The sequence below is a fragment of the Anthonomus grandis genome, chromosome 6, assembly GCF_022605725.1.
Source record: "Anthonomus grandis grandis chromosome 6, icAntGran1.3, whole genome shotgun sequence".
NCBI lineage: Eukaryota > Metazoa > Arthropoda > Insecta > Coleoptera > Curculionidae > Anthonomus > Anthonomus grandis.
Window position 1 is genome coordinate 9,331,762 of NC_065551.1, and position 23,327 is coordinate 9,355,088.

General features: G+C 31.3%; 1 protein-coding gene across 4 annotated transcripts in view; it reads left to right on the forward strand.

Annotated features, from left to right (window-relative positions):
- The window catches only part of LOC126737047 (beta-1,4-mannosyltransferase egh-like), a 188,857-nt gene that overhangs the window by 87,809 nt on the left and 77,721 nt on the right, over positions 1 to 23,327 (forward strand). The window contains exon 1 of one of the 4 annotated variants that reach the window (XM_050441734.1): positions 19,631 to 19,962. The exons of the other annotated variants lie outside the window; for them this stretch is intronic. Within the exon in view, the coding sequence (XP_050297691.1) occupies positions 19,935 to 19,962 (28 nt within the window). The 5' untranslated portion in view covers positions 19,631 to 19,934. Of the gene's footprint in view, positions 1 to 19,630; positions 19,963 to 23,327 lie in introns of those variants that run through there. 4 annotated transcript variants of the gene reach the window in all.

The following is a 23,327-nucleotide window of genomic DNA, read 5'->3' on the forward strand; positions in this document are numbered from 1 at the left end:
TCTTACATTTATTTCTTTTCAGAAGAACTAAGAAAATTCTTTCATCAAGACTTAATAAACGGCTTTCAAAACTTTAAACTAATTGAATGTACAAAACTTGTAAATAATGTAGAAAAAGATGAAAGAATTCTCATAATTAAATATAGGCACGAAGGTAAAACTAACCACCGAGGTATAGATGAAACCATTAAATTCCTTAAAGCTAATTATTATTGGAAATCAATAAAAAGGGAAGTAACAGACTATATTAATCAATGTGTACATTGCCAAACAGCGAAGTATAATAGAAAACCCCCTGATCAACCCCTTGTCTTAACAGAAACCCCGAGCAAGCCATTTGAGATCGTACATATTGACACCTTTATGATAGGAAACACAAAGTTTTTAACATTTATTGACAAATTTTCGAAATTTGCTCAAGCATTGCCTTATCATGGAAATGCGTTATCATGTAGTGAGCAACTTGTAAAATTCTTTTCGTTTATAGGTGTACCTTATTGTAAATTTATTGGTAAACTTATTGTTTCTGAAAATGGCTCAGAATTTAAAAACGTAGTTGTAAAGAATTATTAAAAGCCCATAACATCCAAATACATTTTATAACCCCTAACCATCATGAATCTAATTCCCCAGTAGAACGTTTACATTCGACTCTTATAGAGCATATACGCTTACTAAGACAAACAGACCCTAATAGTGACGTTTCAATTTTAATGCCTTATGCTATAATTGCTTATAATAGCGCAATTCATTCAAGTACTCATTTCAGCCCCTTTAAACTAGTACATGGTCATACAGATAGTAGAGACCCAATGAATTTAGTAGCATCACATGTATATACTGAATATGTATATAGTCATAAAAACAAAACCCAATTATTATATAACAAAATCGCGAACGAATCAACCGCGTTAAAACAGAAAATAATCGATAAAGTTAATCAATCGAAAAACATAATTAAACCTCAAATAGGTGCTACTGTATATAAAAAGATCGATAAAAGATCTGGGAAAATTAAAAACCGTTATTTAGGACCTTTTAAAATCACACAGGTTTTAGAAAATAGCAAAATAGAAATTGAACACCCAAAAAATAAAAAGAAAGAAGTAGTTCATTTAAATGAGACTAAAATAGTCTCTGTAATTACAGATGGACCTGGACCGTCTACGTCTATGGAAACAGCGTCAAGTTCCGCAACCTAAATAATAACCCCGGACTATTGACCTTCAAATTAGGCACAACACAACTAGTGACAAACCACTGGTCATTTATTCAGACCATAGACTTACAACTAATAATTGACGAGTTTAATTGCATAAAAAACCATACTAAAACACTTTCATCCCAATTAACTAGCAATAATGATTTCCACCAAGAATATTTTAATTCTTTAATCCCAATATACAGTATGGAAAAACGTATTTTTACTTTGTTAAATCAAATATTTCCATACGCTTTTCATCAAAGACAAAAACGAGGTATTTTTAATCCATTAGGATCTTTTATAAAAAGTATAACAGGAAACTTAGATCAAGAAGATGCTAAAATAATTGATCAAAATATTCAAATGTTAAAGGCTAACCAAAACAAATTAAAAGTAGATGTTCTTAATCGAATCTCTTTGTTGGATAAAGCAATAAATAAGTTTAAAGATATTATTTCAAATATCACTCATAACGAACAAGTATTAAAGATAAGAATTTTTCAAATAGAAGAGTCTATCAAAAGAAATGATCTTCATAATCTTAAACTACATGAATATTTAAGAATCTTTACCATAACAACCCAAATAACATCAATATATCAATCGATTTATAATGTTTTAGATAAAATCGAAGTAGCTTTGACATTCTCAAAAGTTATTATTTTACATAATGCAATAATAGATCTAGATGAACTATTGAAAAAAATAAAAGAAACAAATGAACATCTACACAACAATGACCGATTACCAATAACGGCAAATTCTGAAAACTTATTGACCTTAGAAAAGTTAATAGAAGTTAAAAGTTTTGTAAAGGATTTCCAAATAACTTTTATTTTCGAACTACCACTAGTTTATAAAAATATTTTCCAGTATTAGAATCTAGTTGCATTACCAGTACCTAATAATCAATCCTTTCCTGTTAATCTACCTATAAACAATATCTGTCACTAAGTGATGAACGGTACTTCTACCAAGACGAAAAATGCCTGGAAATCCAATCGAACCACTATCTATGTAAAGACACCCATGTTCGAATTATAAAGGACCACCCTCCATGTGCAGTGCAGCTACTCACCCTAAGGTCAAATGCCACCACTTGTCGACCCTTTTCAGTTCATCTGCATGACGTACACGTTACGCCGATCGTTGATGGTAAATGGGCAATAACTACCCCTACCAACATCGTTGCCAAAACCAAATGTGGCAACGCCGAATCCAGTCAGCTACTTAAGGGTTCCTACCTATTGGAAGTCCCCCAAGAATGTATGGTTCTAGTCAACTCTATGGTATTCGAGGCCTATGAAACTTCAGATCTAACTTACCAAAAAGTTAGTCTTCCATCCCTCAACTGGACGAAAGCTACTCAAGAGAGACCTATTTTCAATCCACCCTCAATAGACCTGAAACTTGTCAACCTAAAAGCCACTGATGACATCCAACAGGAGTTAAGAAACCAAGCAGAAAACCTTCAAGAAATGGCATCCCCTGTGTACCTCGACAGAACGAGTTTTTGGACAATTTTGATCTACGTATGTGCAATTTTTGGACTTTTGTATTTACTTTTCAAGAAGTGTTATATGAAAGTGAGTAAACCGAAACAATCCAATAAAAGTGCTCAAAATCAAAGTGTCTTTTAAAGTTCGATTTACTTTTATTATTATCTTAATTATTATTTTATACTATTCGCTTATGTGTTTATTACAATTTAGGATAAGTTTATTTACTATTTTTATTGAATTTTATTCAGTTGATTGAATTCCTAATGTATTTTTATATTATCATTTTAATTCAGGAATTCAATTTGAAATTATACCCTTCAGGATATGCTTTCATTTTATAGGGGAGGAGTTACACCCTCTGAATATAATAATTACATTGTTATATTTTGCTTAGGTTAGTTTATGCCACATAATCACTTTAAACTTATAAATAAAGGAACAATTAAGTTTCAGTAGTCATTTCTGTAACTGTACTTGCTATTAGTTGAAATAAAAATCTTTTTTAAAATTTTGTTTTGTGAACCTAGAACAAAACTTTACCAATGTTTTTAATATATATTTCTTATGCAAATTACTGCGAATTTAATGTTTGGCGATTTTGTATAAAAACGCTTGCTGTGAGATAGTCAGAGAATTATTTTCTTGCTGTTAAGACTTGTACGTTAATAAGTTTATTTCTTTTAAAATGATAAAGTAGTTTATAATAAATTGAAGTTTATTATTTCACATCAGAAATAGGATTTAGTACTTTTAAGTGTGAGTGAACCGTTACTTGCCACTGTTTGTTTGATTATTTTGTGACAATATGGGTAAAAGAAAACATCGTCATCGTGAAAAACACATTAGCTCGAGTTCTGCAAGTGACAGTGACACGAGACGTGTTAAAAGAACCCCTAAACGTTCTTATACCCCAGAAAGTTTGCCTCCAATCCAACCTCAAGTGGACACAGGTTTGATACATTTAGTTAAGATTATACGTACTAAAAAACGTATAACCATGTCAATTGATGAACTTTCGAATATTTATGGTTGGTCTGACATAAATATATGTCATTTAGCAATAAATAAATTAAAAGAACCAGCACAAGCTTAGTACAGAAGGTTACAAACTATCCCAAAGTCGTGGGCCGACTGAAAGAAACTGTTAGTTAATACTTTTCCGTCGTCTCGTGATTTGCATTCACTTATGATAGAAATGCTTGCATTTAAGCCTAAAAATAATCAAATTTTGTATGAAAATTTTCAGTCACTTATCCGCAAAATGAATTTAAATTTAACGGCCAGTGATGAGGTTAATTTAATTATAGGTAGTTTAGACAATCAAAGTGTCAAATTATTCGACCAGGAACGTTTTCTTTTTATACAAAAAAAGAGGCTATTTATAAACCTTTGAACCAAAATCCTTTAAATAAAAATGTATTAGTTACTGCTAGTTTTAGGGATAATAAAAATGTTGGTCAGTGCTACAAGTGTAAGCAATTAGGTCATAAGCAATACAATTGTCCTCAAAATAATATACAGGGTGATCGTAATAAATTACATTGCAATTATTGCCGTAATAAGGGACATACAATTGATAATTTGTTTTAAGAAACTTAAAAGGCAAACAAATAATATAGATCGCGCAGTTCCAAGTACTTCTAAGGAAGCCAAGCAAGTACTATTTATTTCTCGAGACGAAGATAATGATAAATTTTATAAGCTAGGGAATATTAATGACAAATGTAGTGAAGATTGCTTTATTGACTTTGGTAGTAAATGCTCCCTTATAACGGAAAATTTAGTTATTAAATTAGGTTTAGATGTTATTAAACTTAGAAATCCAGTAATATTAACAGTATTCGGAGGGTCAGAAATTGAAATTGACTCAAAAGCCTTATGTGAAGTTTCCATCGACTCTCTTACCTTATCAATTGAGTTGCTTGTAGTTAATAAGTGCATTCCGGGTGTAGATATTATTATTGGTCAAAATTTCACAGAAGATTATAAAATTAAATATTCACGGGTAGGTCCGCAACTACTATTCGCATCTGCGTCTCTTGAAATTAATATTATATAACAATTTCAAGAATATAGTACTGTAAGGATTGGTAGTAATGACCCTGAAGTTCAGAATCGCATCCGGTCAGTTATTCAACATTTTCGGCATGCTTTTCTAGCAAAAATTCAAAATTAGGTTATATTTCCGGAGTAGAGATGGAAATTAAGTTAAAACTTCATATACTCATAGTTCAAAGACCTATAGACTAGCTGAGTCAGAAAAAGCTATTCTGCGTAAGATTGTCGACGGCCTTCTTCAAGATGAAATCTTTAGACCATCTCAGTCACCTTACGCCAATCCTGTTATTATGGTAAAGAAGAAGACGGGTGACCATAGGTGTTGCGTCGATTACAGGCTCGTCAACAAACAGACTGTTAAAATAAATTATCCTTTACCTATCATTGAAGTTCTAATCGATAGATTACCTGATTGAAATTATTTCACTAGCTTAGATTGCCGTTCAGGGTACCATCAGATTTGTCTTTCTAAAGATTCAATTCCTATAACCGCCTTTATAACTCCAGAAGGGAAATTTGAATACCTCAAAGTACTTTTTGGTTTGACTAACGCACCCTATGTTTATCAGAAAGCCATTGATCAAATATTAGGCGACCTAAGGTTTAATAAAATCCTTATATACATTGGTGATATTCTAATCCCCTCCTCGACTATAGAAGAAAGATTCTAAACTCTTTAGCTTGTGCTAACTCGTTTACAGAATCATGGAGTCAGTCTGAACCTGGAGAAGTGTAAATTTCTTTGTACAGAAAAAGAATATCTGGGATATATAGTGACGAATGGACAAGTGAGACCTAGCCCTATAAAAATAACAGGGATTAGTAATTTTCCGTCTCCAAAGAATATTCACCAAATTCGACAATTTTTAGGTCTCGTTGGACATTTTCGAAAATTTATACCTTGCTTTGCACAAAAATCTAAGCCTCTTACCATTTTGTTGAGAAAGGGGCAACCATGGCTGTGGACAGAAGAGCAGCAGAACTTTTTTGAGTATTTAAAGCATCACATGATTTCTACCCCTATATTAACTTTGTTTAATAGCTCCAAACCAATTATTCTTTACACTGATGCCAGTCGAATTGGTTTAGCCGGGATGCTTGTACAACTTGAAGATGGAATTGAGAAAGAGGCTACTACAGCAGGATGACCTCACCCACCGAACAACGATACCATTCTTTCGAATTAGAAGCCCTAGCTATTGTTTGTTCTATAAAGCGATTTAGGCATTATTTAATCGGAGTCCAATTTAAGATATATATTTTTCGTTATTCGCATCTGTCATGTAGATGCGTTAAGCAGAAATCCTGTACTTGGTTCTAGTAAGGGTATCTATGCTGCAGTCATTACAGAGAACGATTGGTTACTTTCGTGTCAGGAAAGCGACAAGAATATAAATAGCATAAAAACTATTTTGCGATCTAGAGAACGGCATGAAAACAAGACAGTTTCCAATGACTATGAGTTATGTAGGGGTTTAGTATATAGAAAAACAGATCTTGGAAGTCGAGTAGTTCTTCCAAAAGCTTGTAGGTGGCAGATTTTAAGGTTGAATCATGACGATATAGGATATTTTGCATTTGACAAAATATTTGAATGAATATCCGCTAGTTTTTGGTTCCCAAAAATGCGCAAATTTGGTTATAAGTTTGAAAATTCTTGTAGAAATTGTATGTTTCATAGGACTCTCTCAGGTAAACGGCCTGGTTATTTGCATCCCATACCAAAAATTCCCCGCCCATTTCATACAATCCACATTGACCACCTTGGTCCGTTTTGTAAAAGTAAAAAAGGCAATACTTATTTAATTGTTATTGTTGATGCGTTCACTAAGTTTTGTTTTATAAAAGCCGTTAAAAACACTAAAGCTAAATATGTTGTCCAGGAAGTATCTGAAATTATAAAAATATTTGGGGTACCAAGAAGAATAATTATCGATAGAGGTTATTATTCCTATTAGGTACATTTACTTCTAAGACGTTCAAAAAGTTTTATGAGGAGAAACAAGTCCAATTACACTTTAATGCGGTTGGAATGCCACGTGGTAATGGCCAGGTTGAGCGGTATAAAAAGACCGTTCTTGACTCGTTGGCCACAATGGGAGCAGACAAAGATGATGATAAATGGGACGAAAACATCATGAATATCCAACTGGGCCTTAACAACACCCTTAATAAGGCCATTGTGACTTCACCGTCCGAAGCATTATTGGGCTACCGATCTGGTCCACAAAATCTAGCCTTTGTAGAACCTGAAGATCCTGTTGATGTTTTGGGATTACGCAAGTCAATGGTAGATAAAATAGAGGCCTGTCAGCAACGACAGAAGGCCAGTTTTAATGAGCATCGCGCCGGATCAAAATCCTTTAGTCCAGGCGACTTGGTGCTCGTAAAAATTTCATCAATTCTATTGTTAGCTCCGGCAACAGTCGGAAGTTGGTGCCCAAATGGAAAGATTCATTTAAAATATCCAAATGCCTCGGAAATGATAGGTTTGAGGTGACTGACCTTCCTGGTCAGACAAGCTCTAAGATCCCATACCAGAGTCTACGCTTCCGAGCAAATGAAGAAATAGGTCACTTTTGATGACGTTGAATGAGGTAAGACAGTCGAAATGCATGATCATTTCTTTGTCAATATATTATATTTAAGCCGTCAAGATGACTCTTGGGCACCTTAAGAAGCCTGAATTTTCATACCGTTGGGCTTTGATCCCTGGGTTCGATAAATTGAAATTTGGTGAGCTTCTGTGGGTTTTCAACCGTCGAGAATTCGCTCAGCCTTCTTGAGTAAAGTGCATCCCTGAGATGTGGCTGTCGGGAATTATAGTTCCCCGAGCCTAAATGCTGTTGGAATTACTTAGTTAAATCGCCTGTTGAGAATTTCCCTGTGGCACCATATTTTATAGAATTTAATGGAATTTTGTTTTCATTCTTCTTATTCCAGATATAAGTGATAAACAGTAGACAGTCGACTGATATCCAGTCAGGATGGCCGAATGTGAGAGGCTCGTAATAAAGCTGACCGGAATAAATCTACCCACTGCAGTTATTCGCTCGAGAGAGAAATCTAAAGGGATATTGTCGATGCTGCGTCGTAGTTATTTACCAATGTTTTTAATATATATTTCTTATGGAGATTTCTGGGAATGTAATGTTTGGCGATTTTGCATAAAAACGCTTGCTGTGAGTTAGTTATGTTAGTCTGAGAATTGTTTTCTTGCTGTTAGTTGTACGTTAATAAGTTTATTTCTTAGTAGTTTATAATAAATTGAAGTTTATTATTTCACATACGCTTCAAAATATTAAAAAAGGTCAGTTTTTAGACGTAATTTTCTTAAAAACTTTCGTTTTTAAAAACTAAGCAGCGATGCATATAAAATTAAAAGCTCTTTTTAATGAGGTATTGACTTTCAGGGAAAAATTTAGGGATCACACTTCCATTTAATGAATTAAAGATTTTGTTATGCTTTTAACATCAAAAATTGTAACTCGCCCAAACAAACTTGACGTACCTACATTTTGATTTTGAAGAAAAGTTCTTTTCCCCTTTATAATGCCTTGCGGGAATTTTTCGATGCGTCACCGTGTATATTCGACACACGAGTTTTTAATAGACTATTCAATATTTCTAACCTTTTTTTATACCTGAGGATTCTAAAACGATGTTATTTGTATAAACGAAAAGACTTGGCAATCGACAATTTCGAGCTAAGTAAAAGTTTTTAGTCTAAATAACACATGATACGATCCCAAATTTATTTGTTAGAGACCCCGAAGTGGACGATTCTCAGTCAATGCTTGGGGTGAGATATCTCTGAATGGTCTTGAAGTAATTTGACAAATAAAGGGCAATCTACCTGGAGTATAGGACCGTTCTCGAAAATATGTTGCTGCCGTCCGTTGACGTCATCAGTCCCAATGGGTATAAGATAATTCACGATGAGGTATGAATTAACCAATTCATACCTCACGTGGTGTCAGGGAATGGATTGGGCGAAAAGAAAATATGCAGATGCAACTAGACAAACTACTAAATATTTTATGCTATATCCATTTTAATTTTTTCATATCCATTAGTATTTTTTGAATTTGAATTAAATGTAAAAAGTTCATTTTTTTAAATAATCTATATATATAGTCTTTTAAAATTTTAGAATAAGAAAACATTTAATAAATATTCAATTTTTACATAATTTTATTTTTTTCTAAAAATATCTTTTTACTTTAAAAGCTAAGGTATAAGTTGGCGTTGACTTATTTTGTTAATTCAAAAAGAAAAAAATGTTCATTATTATTGATATAAAAAATAATAGCATTATTTTGTGAGTCGCACTATTAAATCGTGAAAACTCTAACTAAAACATATAGCGATATTTTTGACGTTAAAATTCGCCTACTACAAAAATGAATTTGGATACGGCAGTGTGGTGGGAACAAGTTTATTAATTGAGTCGCAAAAGCAAGGCGTGCATCTCGGCGCCCCGTTGCCTGTGTTGGTGCGCGAAACCGTTCTCACAGAACGACCTGAAACTTTTTACTGACGGGACCTGTATATATACGTCTTAACGAACGCAGCAAACTCATGTATTTGCCTTTGGTAAAATTTGCTTAAAAAGTGGTACATCAACAAACAATTTTAAAACAATATTGCTTGGCTTTATTTATTATGTAAGCTTCGCAATAAAGTGTTGACATTCTCGCGATGTTGGTATTAATTATATTTACAAAATTTATGAGAATAAAACTAAATAAAAAAACCGAGATCAAAACTATTAATTTTCTGATGAATACATATATGATTTATGTTATCATTAAATATAACTGTTTTATTTTAAACAGGGTGTCCATTTAATACCGCGATGCTCCATTGCAGCTAAACCATGAAACGGAACAAACCTTAAATAGGGAGAATGTTAATTATGTTAGAGGAGCTACTTTTTAAAATTGTTTTTTTAAATGGAACCCTGTATCCTATACCGCGTTTGGATAAAGTATTCTTTTATCTTCAATTTGATACTAACAAGTATACCCTTATCTATAACCGTTTTCTTAAAATTTGTTCTTAAAGGAAAAATGAAAATTTCATAGACATTGCGACACTTACGATGAAAAACATTTTATAGATATTTTATAGAATCAAAGTAACAAGGACTTTGTCCCTCTGTTCAATTCTATTGAACCCAAAGAAAGTCGAAGCAATAAAAAATTTCAAGATTCCAAACACCACAAAGGAAATAAAATCTTTTTTAGGACTTATCGGATACTACAGGAAATTCATTAAGAATTTTGCTAAAATTGCAAAACCCCTAACTCACTATCTAAAGAAAAATGTTAAAATAATTCATGATACACCTTTTGTAGAAGCATTTAATCTTTGTAAAACCATTTTAATGAATGATCCTATACTTTAACATCCTAACTTTGAAAAGCCATTCGTCCTGACTACAGACGCATCCAATTACGCAATCGGTGCCATACTTTCTCAAGGTCCCGTTGGATCAGATTTGCCTATAGCATATGCAAGCAGAAGTCTTAACCCAGCTGCATGTAACTATTCTACAATAGAAGAGGAATTATTAGCAATTGTCTGGGCCACCAAATATTTCCGACCTTATTTATTTGGTAGAAAATTTACAGTGGTAACAGATCATAAACCACTTCAGTGGTTATTTTCCATTAAAGAACCAAACTCAAAATTAGTCAGATGGAGACTAAAACTTCAAGAATTCGAATACACTATCCACTATAAGAAAAGCACTCGAAACTTAAATGCCAATGCACTTTTAAGACCACCGTTGGATATACACCCTTAAAATATAATAGATCGACCATTAACACATATGTCTGCTGTATGCGAAAGAAATAAAAAAACTAAAGACCAATATGCTTGGCATGATAAAATTAAACGATTTTTCGAATCGCAAGGAATTGAACCGCAGGAAAACCTGTTGAACCACAAAAAGAAATTGAAAAAGCCAAACTAGAACCAAAAACTCGAATAATATCAGATATTCAAATAAAACCTCCGAATGAAAAGAACAACGAACCATGAAACCAACAAGAAATGAAAAACCCTATTCAATAATGAAGAAATTATTCGAAACCAAGAAAAGAATAAGAATGTTTATAAATGAAAACCCAATAACAGAAGAAATACAAATATTTCTAAGAGACCATTTACTACCAGACAGTTACTGTTTACATTTCCAAAATAAGGAACTAGAACCAGTAATTCTTAGAATATTCCGAGAAACGTTCTCAAATAATATGTTTAAATTAGTCATTTCTAACACCCTACTTGAAGATGTGACAAATCAAGACGAACAAAAACAAATAACTAACATATATCATACAACAAAGACATCACATAGAGGAATAAATGAAAATATTAAAAATATTAAACAATCCTACTATTGGCCAAGCCTAGAAAGAGATGTAATAGATTTTATTAACACCTGTGAAGTATGTCAAAAAACGAAATATGATCGACATCCACACAAGGTAATATTTAAACCAACCCCAACAGGATCTAAACCCTTTAAGCATATCTACATGAATATACAATAATATACAATAATATACAATAGAATATACAATATTCAATAGCAGCTCAAAAGTATCTAACAATAATAGATAACTTTTCAAAATTTGCTGCAGCATATCCAATAAATGAGACATCAAGTGAGATATGTCAGGGTTTAATTAAATTCTTCTCACACCATGGAACCCCATGTCGAATCACAACAGACAACGCTCGAAATTTTAAAAGTAACTTAATTCAAGATCTTTGTAAAGCATATAAAATTAAGTTGCATTTTACAACACCATATAACCCGAATTCAAACTCACCTATTGAAAGATTTCATTCAACTCTAAAAGAAAGCCTAGTTGCTTTGAAAAACGATCATTCTCAAAAACCACTTTAAAATATAATTGATTTAGCTGTATTAAATTACAACAACAGCATACATTCGTCACACGATTATACCCCATTCCAGATAATTAAAGGAAACCTTAATTATCAGTTAAATTTTGAGAAAAAATTAGATCAATTACAAACGGATTATATAAATGAGTTGACAGAAACCTTCAAGGAATTAAATTAAAACATTTATTCCAAAATGAATGCAAAAAAGGCAAATGTCCTTAGCAAACTTAATCAAAATAGAGAAAACGACCCTGAAATACCCGAAAATACTGATGAATTGTTAAAAACACCTAAAAAATTATCACAGAAATTAGAACCTATCTATAAAATAAAGACGTTCAAAAAGCAAAGATACCCTAAAGATATTAAAATCATTCTAAATTTTAGGAAATTAAGACCCTTCTTGTACTACTTCCGCTGCTCGTGAACGCACAATACCAGATTGAAACTCTTAACAACCCAATATTACCAATCTACCAAGGAAAAGGTTATGTAGTAACTAGTTATCATCACATTTATTTTATCACGTAAATCTTACTAACTTAACTAATAAAAGGAATTGCTTAAAACTAACAAAGAAAACGCTTATGTATGCAAATAAGACTTTGGCAAGCCAATTTCAAAAAGAAATAAAAGAGGACTATTTAACTTCTTAGGAAAAGCGCAAAAATATCTATACGGCACATTAGACGCAGATGATGGAGAACGCTATGACAATAATAACATAGGAAATAATCAGCAGAAATTATATAAGGAAATTAATGATCTAAGACAGATGAGTCAGTCAACGTCTTCTACACTATATTTTATCTTGCTACTCGATACGCTAGAAAACAATCTTCGCGTTATCAATGAGATACGTATGAGTGTGCAAACTGCAATTAATTACGCAGAAATAAACATAATGCATCATAGTATTCTCAAATATCAAGAACTATTAGTGATTCTATCTAAGTTTAATCAGAAAACACGAATTCCTTTTGATAACATAATTAAATATTATGAAGTCGCACATGCTGACGTAACAATAAATATCCTAACGCAAAAACCTTTTTAAAGGATTGACAGAATTGAATAGGAGTAGGATGCTTTGAATTTTCACAACAATTTTTAATTTCACCAAAGAAGTGCTCGAGGCAATCTTGATTGAGATGACGCGTAAATAAATATTTATAACCTTTTTTTTGTAACATTTTCCAAAGAATTAAAATTGATCTTATTGTAAGCCGCCACCCAGAAATAAATTTTGTCCTATTTGTCATATTTTTTCCTTAAAAGCTTCTTACTTTTTAGTTTTTAAAAAGGTTTTCCATATCTTGCAATAACTTTTTTTGTTTTTCAGTTTCCATGAAAGCTTAAAAATCTTGTAAGTAGTTGAAGTTTAATAAATCAAATAGATTATTTATTTTAAATATAAAATTGGCTGTTACAGTTGCTTCTTTTGGCAAGCCGTTAAATTCAATATAAATATGTATAGCTACCACTACAGAGCGGCTAAATACTTGCAAAGCTAACTTTACTTTCATTTCTTGAAATTTATATTTAGAATAAATGTGGTCGTTTGTTATTTTACGGGCCATTTTGAACTGCTTCTTTTTGTCAATATTATACATAATTTCTAAATATTTTTTACTTGTTTCTCCTTCATTTAAACAAAGAATGTGTTGAAAAAAATTATTTCTTGTCGACTTGAGTAAGTGGGGAACATCAAATAAATAAACAAGTTCTAAATTTTCATCTTCAACAAAGAATGTGGAATTATCTTTAGCTTTTAGATAGTTTTTGAAAATTAGTACCCTGATCTGATACAACCCCAAAAATATTTAAACCGGTTTTGCGCATCCTTCGGACAGTTTCAAATAAAATATCTTTTAAATGATTAACAGGTGCAGATGTATAATAAAAAAATAGGCAATGTTTTTTTAATAGGTTGTTTCCAAGTGCTAACAATTCCCTTTGCCATTATCGCTAATGCAGTTCCTGCAACTTTATATGATCCTGAACCAAATCCTACAATTTTGTCTTTAGAAATATCATAAAACAGGTGAGATTTTAAAGATATTTCGTCCATGCATAAAATACAGTCTCTTCCTTTTTCCTGCAACAATTTTACTCATTACATTCTATTACTTTAAAAACAAATTCGTTAAACCCATTGTTACGTAAAACGGTTTAATGTAGATTTTGATGGTAAAGGATAAACTGTGGACATTTTTTTGTAAGCTTTTGGATCCAGAAAAAACACACTTAGAGATCCAAAAAAAATAACACTTTGGTTTAAATTCATTGGTATACCTGCGTCCCTTTGAGTCCTTATTGAGAAATAATATTTGAGTTTTTAACATATTGCATGTTTCTTCAAAAAAATCCGAAAATTTCAGAACGTCATCCATAATTATTTCTGTTTCTAGGCTTCTTTTGCAAATGTGGGTAGTAATAGTTTTTTCTAATGTTTTTACTGTCTCTTTAAGTAATACTTTTAGGGATTTTAGGGATTTAATTTCATTTTTGTTTATTTTTTTATATACATATGCCTAACATAGTTTTATGTGTGGTGGTAACTTTTTTTTTTTTTAATGTTATTCTTAGTTTTATTTTTTATGGATATGGCTAGGTTAGCTAGTTATTTTTCGGGGGCTTGGCATTGGCGTGGGGTGCTGGTGGATGGTAATAGGAACAAGCTTGTTTTTTGTAATGGATGATAATGGCGGAAATGGCCAGTTTGGTCTTAATACGCATCAATTATTAAAATCCAATAATAAGTTTTTATGTGGTCATCTCAATATTCGGTCCCTTAATACTGGATTCGATGAATTTGTAAATTACATAACTGATAATAATTTTGATATTTTGGGACTGACTGAGACCTGGTTGACGGCTTATACTGATAACTTGGCACATCAAATTGAGGGTTATAATTTCGTCAGGAAAGATCGATTAGGGCGTGGCGGTGGGGTCGGTTTTTATGTTAAAAAATATGCTAATTTTGAAGTTTATCACATTCACAACCCGCCACAGAACTTCGAATTCTTAAGCATAAAAACTCAGATTTCTAGCAAAAATATTTTGTTTACCGTAATATATCGTCCACCTTTATCAGATATTAACAGTTTTCTTGATTCCCTTGAGGATCTATTTACAAATATTGTTCCTTTATTTGATCATGTGGTTTTTATGGGGGATATTAATATTAATTTACTAAAGAAGTGTAGACTTTCTGACAGATTTTTAGCGCTCTTAAATACATTTGATTTAAATCAAGTAATAACCGAGCCTACAAGATGGAATATATCTAACAATACAAGTACCCTACTTGATGTCATTATTATAAATTAACATTTCCCAATAAATGGTGTCGGTTTGTTGTCTTTGCCGCAAACCATTAGTGATCACAACTTAGTATTCTGTTGTCTTGAGTTTCCTAAAAGTAAAGAGGGACATTTTAAAATGAAATGTAGGAACTATAGTGTTATTAATACGGATTTATTTGAGCATGACGCTTTAAGACTTAATTGGGATAGTATATATTACCTAAATTCCGTTAACGATAAACTTGTGGCTTTTAACAACAATATACTTTGTTTAGTTGATAAACGTGCGCCAATTAAGACTAAAAATATTAAAAATAAACCATTCACTCCTTGGATAACAGACAATATTAAATTGCTTATGAAGCTCCGAGATAAAGCATTGCGAAAATATAAAAAAAATAAAACTGAGTTAAACTTAAACTATTATAAGCAATTGCGAAACTATACAAAACATGCTATTCAGCGGGAAAAAATATCATATTTTAACACACTTTCTACAAAAAAAATCGTGATTTTTGGATAAATGCTAATAAACTACATCTAACTAAATCAAAGAATACCGATCTGCCTTGTAATTTTAGTAATCCAGAAGCCCTAAATAATTATTTTTCTCAATGCGTTAACCAAATTAACAATAATATATCACAAACCAAATTAAATTTTTACAATGAAAATAAATGGAATAATAGTATTCAAGAATTAAATTTAAGTCTTCTTGATGAAGAAAGGGTTAACAGTATAATTAAGACCATAAAATCAAATGCTATAGGAGCTGACGGACTTTGTATAAATGATATCAAGCTTTGCCTACCTTTTTGCAAAAAACCACTTCTTAACATTTTAAATACTTGCATTCTTACAAATGTATATCCTGATATCTGGAAAAAAGCACCTATAAGACATATTTCAAAAATTTCTAATCCAAAAGAACTAAAAGACATAAGGCCTATAAGTATTTTATCAATAGTTTCTAAAATTCTAGAAAAGCATATTCACCAACTCTAGTCTGGTGGGAATGTTAGATAATATAAGACTTAACGAAGAACATAAACAAAGTACTTGCATGGCGGTGCTTGATTTTAGCAAAGCATTTGATACTATAAATCACTCAATGCTCCTTGCAAAGTTGGGATATTTTGGTTGTTCCGAATCTACAGTTTCTTTTTTTGATTCCTATCTTAAAAATAGATCACATTCGGTGTTGTTAAAAACCAGCAATAGAAGTTTGAAGCACTCAGGGTATCTTGACTTGGAAGTTGGTGTTCCTCAGGGCTCCATATTGGGACCTCTTTTATTTTCGATTTATGTTGCGGAGATGCCTAACTGTATTGAACATTGTAAATTACAACAATATGCTGATGATTCTCAAATATACATGCCATTAAATTTTTTAAATTTTAATATTTCTGAGCAAAAAATGAAATCGGATATACTAAACATAGTTAATTTTTCCAATGAGCATAACTTAAAAATTAACCCTGCTAAATCTAACATCATTTTAAATGGCTGTAAGTCAGGAATTCGGAAACACTTATATGAAAGTATAAATATTAAGATTAATGGAGAAAAAATTCCAGTTGTCAATGAAGTGAAAATATTAGGATTGACTTTAGATTCTAACTTGCTTGACTGTTTTGAGACACACATTAAGAACAAATTAAATATAGGCTATATGCGTCTTAGAAATCTGTACAGATTTAAAAATGTCTTAAAGAGTAAAACCAAATATTATCTCTGCTATAGCCTTATTCTCTCCTTACTCGACTACGGTGATATCGTATATTCTAATTCTATAACAATTGAGCTTTCTAGATCTATACAAAAATTGCAAAATAGCTGTATAAGATTTTCTTATAGCGCTGCCTATCGGGAGCATATCACACCTTATTTAAACATAAATTCTATTTTAAATATGGAAAGGAGAAGAAAATTACACATATATGCCTTTATATATAAAATAATAAAGTCGGGTCAACCCCCTTATTTAAATAAGTTATTTACTACTCTCTCGCATTTACACAATACTCGTAATGTTGGAAATTTTAGGATACCTCAACATAGAACAAGTAACTTCCACAAGTCGGTTGTCGGAGTTACAATGTGGAATAACTTGCCAAATAATATTAAAGATTTGTCATTTAATAAATTTTACACCAAGGTTAAGCAAATTCTTCTCGACTCCCAACGAGATGCCTAGTAGTATGACTAGTAGTAGATACATAGTAGTATAAACTGCAAAATCAACTAAGACCAAGGATAAGCTGGCCTGTCCAATCTTTCTTTTGTGGTTCTTTTTTGTCTATTCTTGTTACCTTCCGTCGCATGCCAGCCAAATTGCTTGGCCATTTTTGTTTCTACCCTTTTTAGTTTTAGTTTTGTTCTTGTTTAGGTTAATTAGGATTTTTTTTGTGTTTATTTATAATGTTTTCAAGGCCTGTTTCACGCAAATTGCGCTATCGGTTTTATATAATCGCGAAGCAGTTCCTTTTACCAAAAATTGTCAATTTTATTTTCTCATGTAGCTAACTATATTTATAACTATTTTTTTGGTAATAAACTTTTTTGATTTTTGGCTTTTGACTTTGACTTTTCTTGATGTCACAGAAAAATTATAGATACGAGAATACTTTGACCGGTTTAATTATCCTCAACGTAATATCAATAAAGTAATAATACACTAATATACTAAACATATATAACAATTTTCGGTAACGACAGCTATACTCAAATTATCGTCCGTATACTACCTCGCGCTAATCCTTCCACGCCACTATTTTTGCCTGCGAACCATAATTCCAATGTCGCCTCTGAAATTCCATACTTGACCCTTTTTTTTATTTTTATTGAAACCTTTTTCCTTTTTTGTCACATTGGGGTATCTGCTGAAAGTTTTACTGACGTTTGGGTTCCTGCAACTAATTTTGCTAATTTAGATTATATGTTCAATTATATATTCAGATTTTTAAGGCGCAATATTTTTATTTTGGTATGTTACAAAAACATAACGACTATACGTTTTATTTATAAGTATTAGTATATTATAGGTATTTTTATTTAAATAAATATCTTACTTTTTAGTAACGGCTGCTTTGGCTCATTTACTTCGAAGGGTTCTGTCTGAACAATGACATCAACACTGGCTTTAGGAAAATGTGCATCGTCTACAATATGTCCTATATTATTTTAATTTAAAATTAATAAAAACTAATTTGATTAGGTTTGAATTTATAAAAAAAAAACATACCTTTACTCTAATCGATGGGATAGCATACGAATGAATTCGAGTTTTCGAGAAATTTGTAAAACTGTCATTATCAAAATGCAAATTACAAATTCTAATACGGTTATAACATTGCGTTGGAGTCTTATACGCGTATCTATGGGATCCTATAAATCCTAGGGCATTTTTCCAAGCTTGACACCTAAAATTTTTGTTTCATTTAAGACTGCATAATAAATTATAATTTTTTATTATTTTTTTTATACGAGTTATTTTAAATGTTAGTTGGGTGGTTAAATAATTAATTAAGTATTTTATTTACAATATTCATTTACTAATATTAATCCCTTGTAAAGAATTAAATAAAAGGTTGAGTTAAAGTAATATAGATAATGAAAACTCCAGTTTCATAATTAAAACATATTTAATAGAATCTTTATTTGGTACATATCTTCCTTCATCTTTAGGGCATCTAAAAAACGATATCTGATCTGTCACTCGACTTTCACAACCATCCACTGAACAAATATTTCGATTAGACATTTAATCCTCCATACAATCAATAAAATCTTTTAACTCCACCATATACACCAAAACCTGAGTAAAACTGAAATGAGTTTGGCGCGCTCGGTATACATCAATAAATAAATGTGCACCAGACCTGATGCACCGGGCAGAGGGGGAACTGCGGGGTGGATTTTGACGGCCGACCGGAGTGACCCAACTTGTATTCTATTCCGTAAACTTTGGATTGACTGATAGCGGATAGCAGAAAGTAGAAAATGCAGAATCACACCCAAGCATAGTACTCGTAGAAAGAGAGTGTGTTCTCAGTCTGACTGCTGCAAGCACCGCCACTTGGAAGATTGTCGACATCCTGTTTTACCTGCTTATAGCCGCAGGATTCAGTTTTAGCAGGGTTACCGCGTGAAAGATGCTTGCACGGCTCGCATATCCCCGATCAGCCAGGGGTACCGCACAGTCTTAACAGACTGGTGTGTGACACATCGCTGCCCAGGGGACTCGCTACAATGCCGTTCACTATTACCCCGATTGGCACTAAGCCCTCCCAGCCCCAAATTAGTACAAAATTCATTTTAATTAAGAATAAAGAAAATAAAAAAGAAGACTTTGTTGTCAAAGTTTCTCGTAAAGTGATACTTTGCTTTGCTACTTCGCCCTAATAAAGAATCACTACAAAATGTTGCCATATTATGCAGGTTATAAAATAAATACTGCTAAAAATGTCGGCCCATGCTTTTTGCTACCGAACTATTTACTAAAAAGCTTTAAAATATGCATGTATGTTAAGGACACCTACATAATAATAAAAAGTCGTACACATGCATTTAAAACTTTTGAATTTGGTTTTATCAACCGTCTGGTCAATAGTCTATACCTACCATGGCGAATGCACTATATAAACGACGTGGTCATAATATTTCATACATGGTTTCAAGATCCCATTTGCAAATACAAATATAGTCAGGGTCGCGTCGTGGGATGTTCACCGGAAATGTGACATGGGTAAAATTTGGTAGTTTATCTTTTCTTTCGAATTGTTTTACATTGTCGACCACCAGAGATGGCATTTTATGGCGTTTAAATGTTTGCCTGGTCATAAGTAATAATGTATCTTGAAAAAGAATTAGTTACGTGTGATTTTATTATTTAAAGTGATATTATTACAGTGACTACATATAGTAATAAGAATGTTTTGTTTAAAATCATACTTTACAAGTAAGTACACTGTTTACATATACTTTTACTTTTTATTTAGTAGATTAGGCTAATCGACGAAGATTTCATAATACAAAAACAAAATATTGTTTTTCCTTTTAATTTAAAAAAAAATGAAGGTAGAATATTCAAAAGAAGATACAAGCTTAGAGATTAATAAATAAAACCTCTGCTCTTGAGTATAAAAAAATCTATTATAGCTTAACTGAGTTATTTTATTTATGATTTATTGGTTTTCTAAAAGTATCACTAACGTGAATAAGTGTTGTTCTTTTCAATAATTCAGCATATATTAATAAGCAAGATAATATTTGAGCAGCGTCAAGTATTATCAAAGATAATACTACTACGAAGTAGTAGTAGTACCCGTAGTAGTATTATCTTTGGTATTTTCCAATAAAATAGGTAAAACTCATGAAAATAATTAATACTGATAGTTTTTAGTTATTCCCAAGTCTTATTTAAAATTGATTTCTTTTTGTCTGGTGAAATTAAGATGAAAGTTTAGTTTTGTCGTAATATTTAAATTTACTTTTAACCCCACAGCCATGCTATAATGACAGAAATACATTTTTTGAGTAAATAGAAAAAAAAAACAAATTTATAAAATATTATCCTAAATATATAACAACATCCTCATGAAATATCTATTAATATTATAAATATACATTCCTTTTATCAAAAATCTAATATACACTCTACCAGTTACCAAATAGAAATGTCATTTAAATTATGCATAAAGCATTCATATAAACAATAAATTTTAAATACATTGCAAGGTATCAATAATAGTTAAAAACGAGAAACCATCGACATCTTGAGTGTTATGGGAAGCATTTTTAATATATGGAAGTAAACTATCGAAAGTGGAAAAAGCAACAGATATGAGATTATGAGCAATATTTACTCTAACAAGGCTTGGATAAATATTATTACAGTGTCGAGTATTCAAACAATGAATTTGATTAGCAAGAGTAACTTTAGTACTGTTTTTATATCCTGAATTATTAACATTGGATATAATGAATTAGTATCAATCCTGTAATGTAAATTAAATTATTGATTTTTTAATGTTTTAGCAAAGCTAAAAAAATTAACTTGACCAACGCAACTGATTTGTGGATACTGTATCAAATACTTTAATTGATCTTCTTAATTGATCTCCTTAATTAATAATAATAATAATGTTTATTTTCAAATGCAATATAACAAAAGAAATACAAGTAAATTTAATAAACATCGGCAATAAATACATAATGCCCCCAGCCCTCAGGAGCTAGTACGCTGTGCGAGGACAATTGAAGTTCTTGTTGCTTCTTTCTTTTATGTTTTTTGATTCATTTTTACTCTCTTTGCAAATCTTCATCTCTTTTATTCTTATTTTAATTTGCACTTTATATCTTTTGCTTAATCTATTATACGTTTCGTCTATATTCGTACCAATTGTTGTTACTAGGATATCACGAATATAAAACACATAATCTTTAAAACTGTATATTTCATTGAGAGTACAAACGCAGGAATAACATAAAAAAATAAGCAATTCTCTTATCAACAGAGAAAAAAAATATATTCGTATTATATGAATTCGTAGTATAAAAAATGAATGATTATAAAATTTAATCTAAATATCTGTTATAATTTCTTTAATATTTTTTAAATGTGTTTTAGAAAACTCCAGCTCGTCCTTAATGATTTTTAAAAATATATTCTATTATTCATTATTATAGAAATATATCTATGCAGTGCATCCTTAAAGGAGCGGATACATTCTATAAAAATTAAATGGACCGTTGCTGAAAAAAATGCTCAAAGCCTTTGATTTTAATATTGGGTTTAGGTTTTTTCTACGTAGAAATAAAATATATAGGGTGACACAAAAAAGATATGACGTCACCAATATGTTTTTTAAATGGAAATTACCATTTTTAATGCACAAATAAATAGTGGTTACATAGGAATTTTGAACGATGATAAAATGTAAAATTAAAGCAATACCTATCTAAATTAAATGTTGGTATTTTGGTTTTTTAGTCGTTATTGTCAGTGTAAAAAAGTGAATGTATTTTGATGAAACTAAGTATCTTTACATTTGCAAGTGGTGTTAATTCTTTTTAAGAGGCGAAAGCAGTGTCATCTTGCATATGATTAGTAACTACACTTTATTATCTACTGTTATTGTATGAAATATGAGAAAATTAATTGAACGTAAAAGAATCAAAATCTTGTGCATGACTGGTTTCGATGATATGTCGCGTACTCAAAAGGAGGTGAATCAGTTGTTTAATGCAACTCATCCTGATTGGTTGCCCATTAGCCAAAACATGTTAAGCAGAGTTGAAGCAAGGTTTTGTGAATTCGGGCATATTCGGGATACTCAAAAATGTGGTTGGAGTTTAATAACTGAAGAATATGAGCTTAACGTTCTGTTAACGGTCCAAGATAAACCCAAAGTCATAATCACATGCATGGCTTTTAGTTTTAATTTATCGCGATTTACTGTGCATAAAGTATTGAAAAAAAGTATAGTTTCACCCTTAAAAAAATATTACTTCAAGAGTTATCGGAAGATGATTTTGATTGTCGAAATAAATGTTGTGAGTAGCAATTATGTAATGATAACACTAATTTTGTAAAACAGATAATATTTTCTGACGAAGCAACGTTTAATCTAAACGGCCGTCTAAACAGATAGAATGGTCGATACCGAAAACCCCTATTGGTTCGCAGCATTTTATACACAACATTCTCAAAAAGTCAGTGTGTGGTGTGGTATAGTGGAAGGAAAAGTTTTAGAACCTTACTTTTTTGATGACACTCTTACTGGTGAGATGTATTCAACACCCTCGATTACTTTTTATGGGGATACTTTAAAAGTAAAGTGTATGTCACTAAACCAGCGAGTTTAGAAGATTTTTTAAAAGAAAAGAACAAATACTCCAGGAAATTATAAATATTACTCCAGATGTCATTAACAACATAAAAAGAATTTTTATATCGTCTTGGTTATTGTCAGGTTGTTAACGGTGCTCAATTCGAACATTTAATTTAGATAGGTCTTTCTTTAATTTTATATTAATTTTTAGTTCAAAATTGTTTATGTAACCACTATTTATTTGTACCACATCCTTTGCAAAAAAATGCGTCCTTTTTGATTCTGCATTAAAAAATTGTATTTTCCAATAAAAAACATATTGATGACGTCTTATATTTTTTTGAGTCACCCTATATATTTAATTTTCACATAGAAAAATCCAAAACCAAATATGAAAATCGACGAGTTCGGGCATTTTTATAAGAAACGATCCCTTTAATTTTTATTGAATTTATTAGCTACTTTACGGATGCATTGTATAATAGATTTG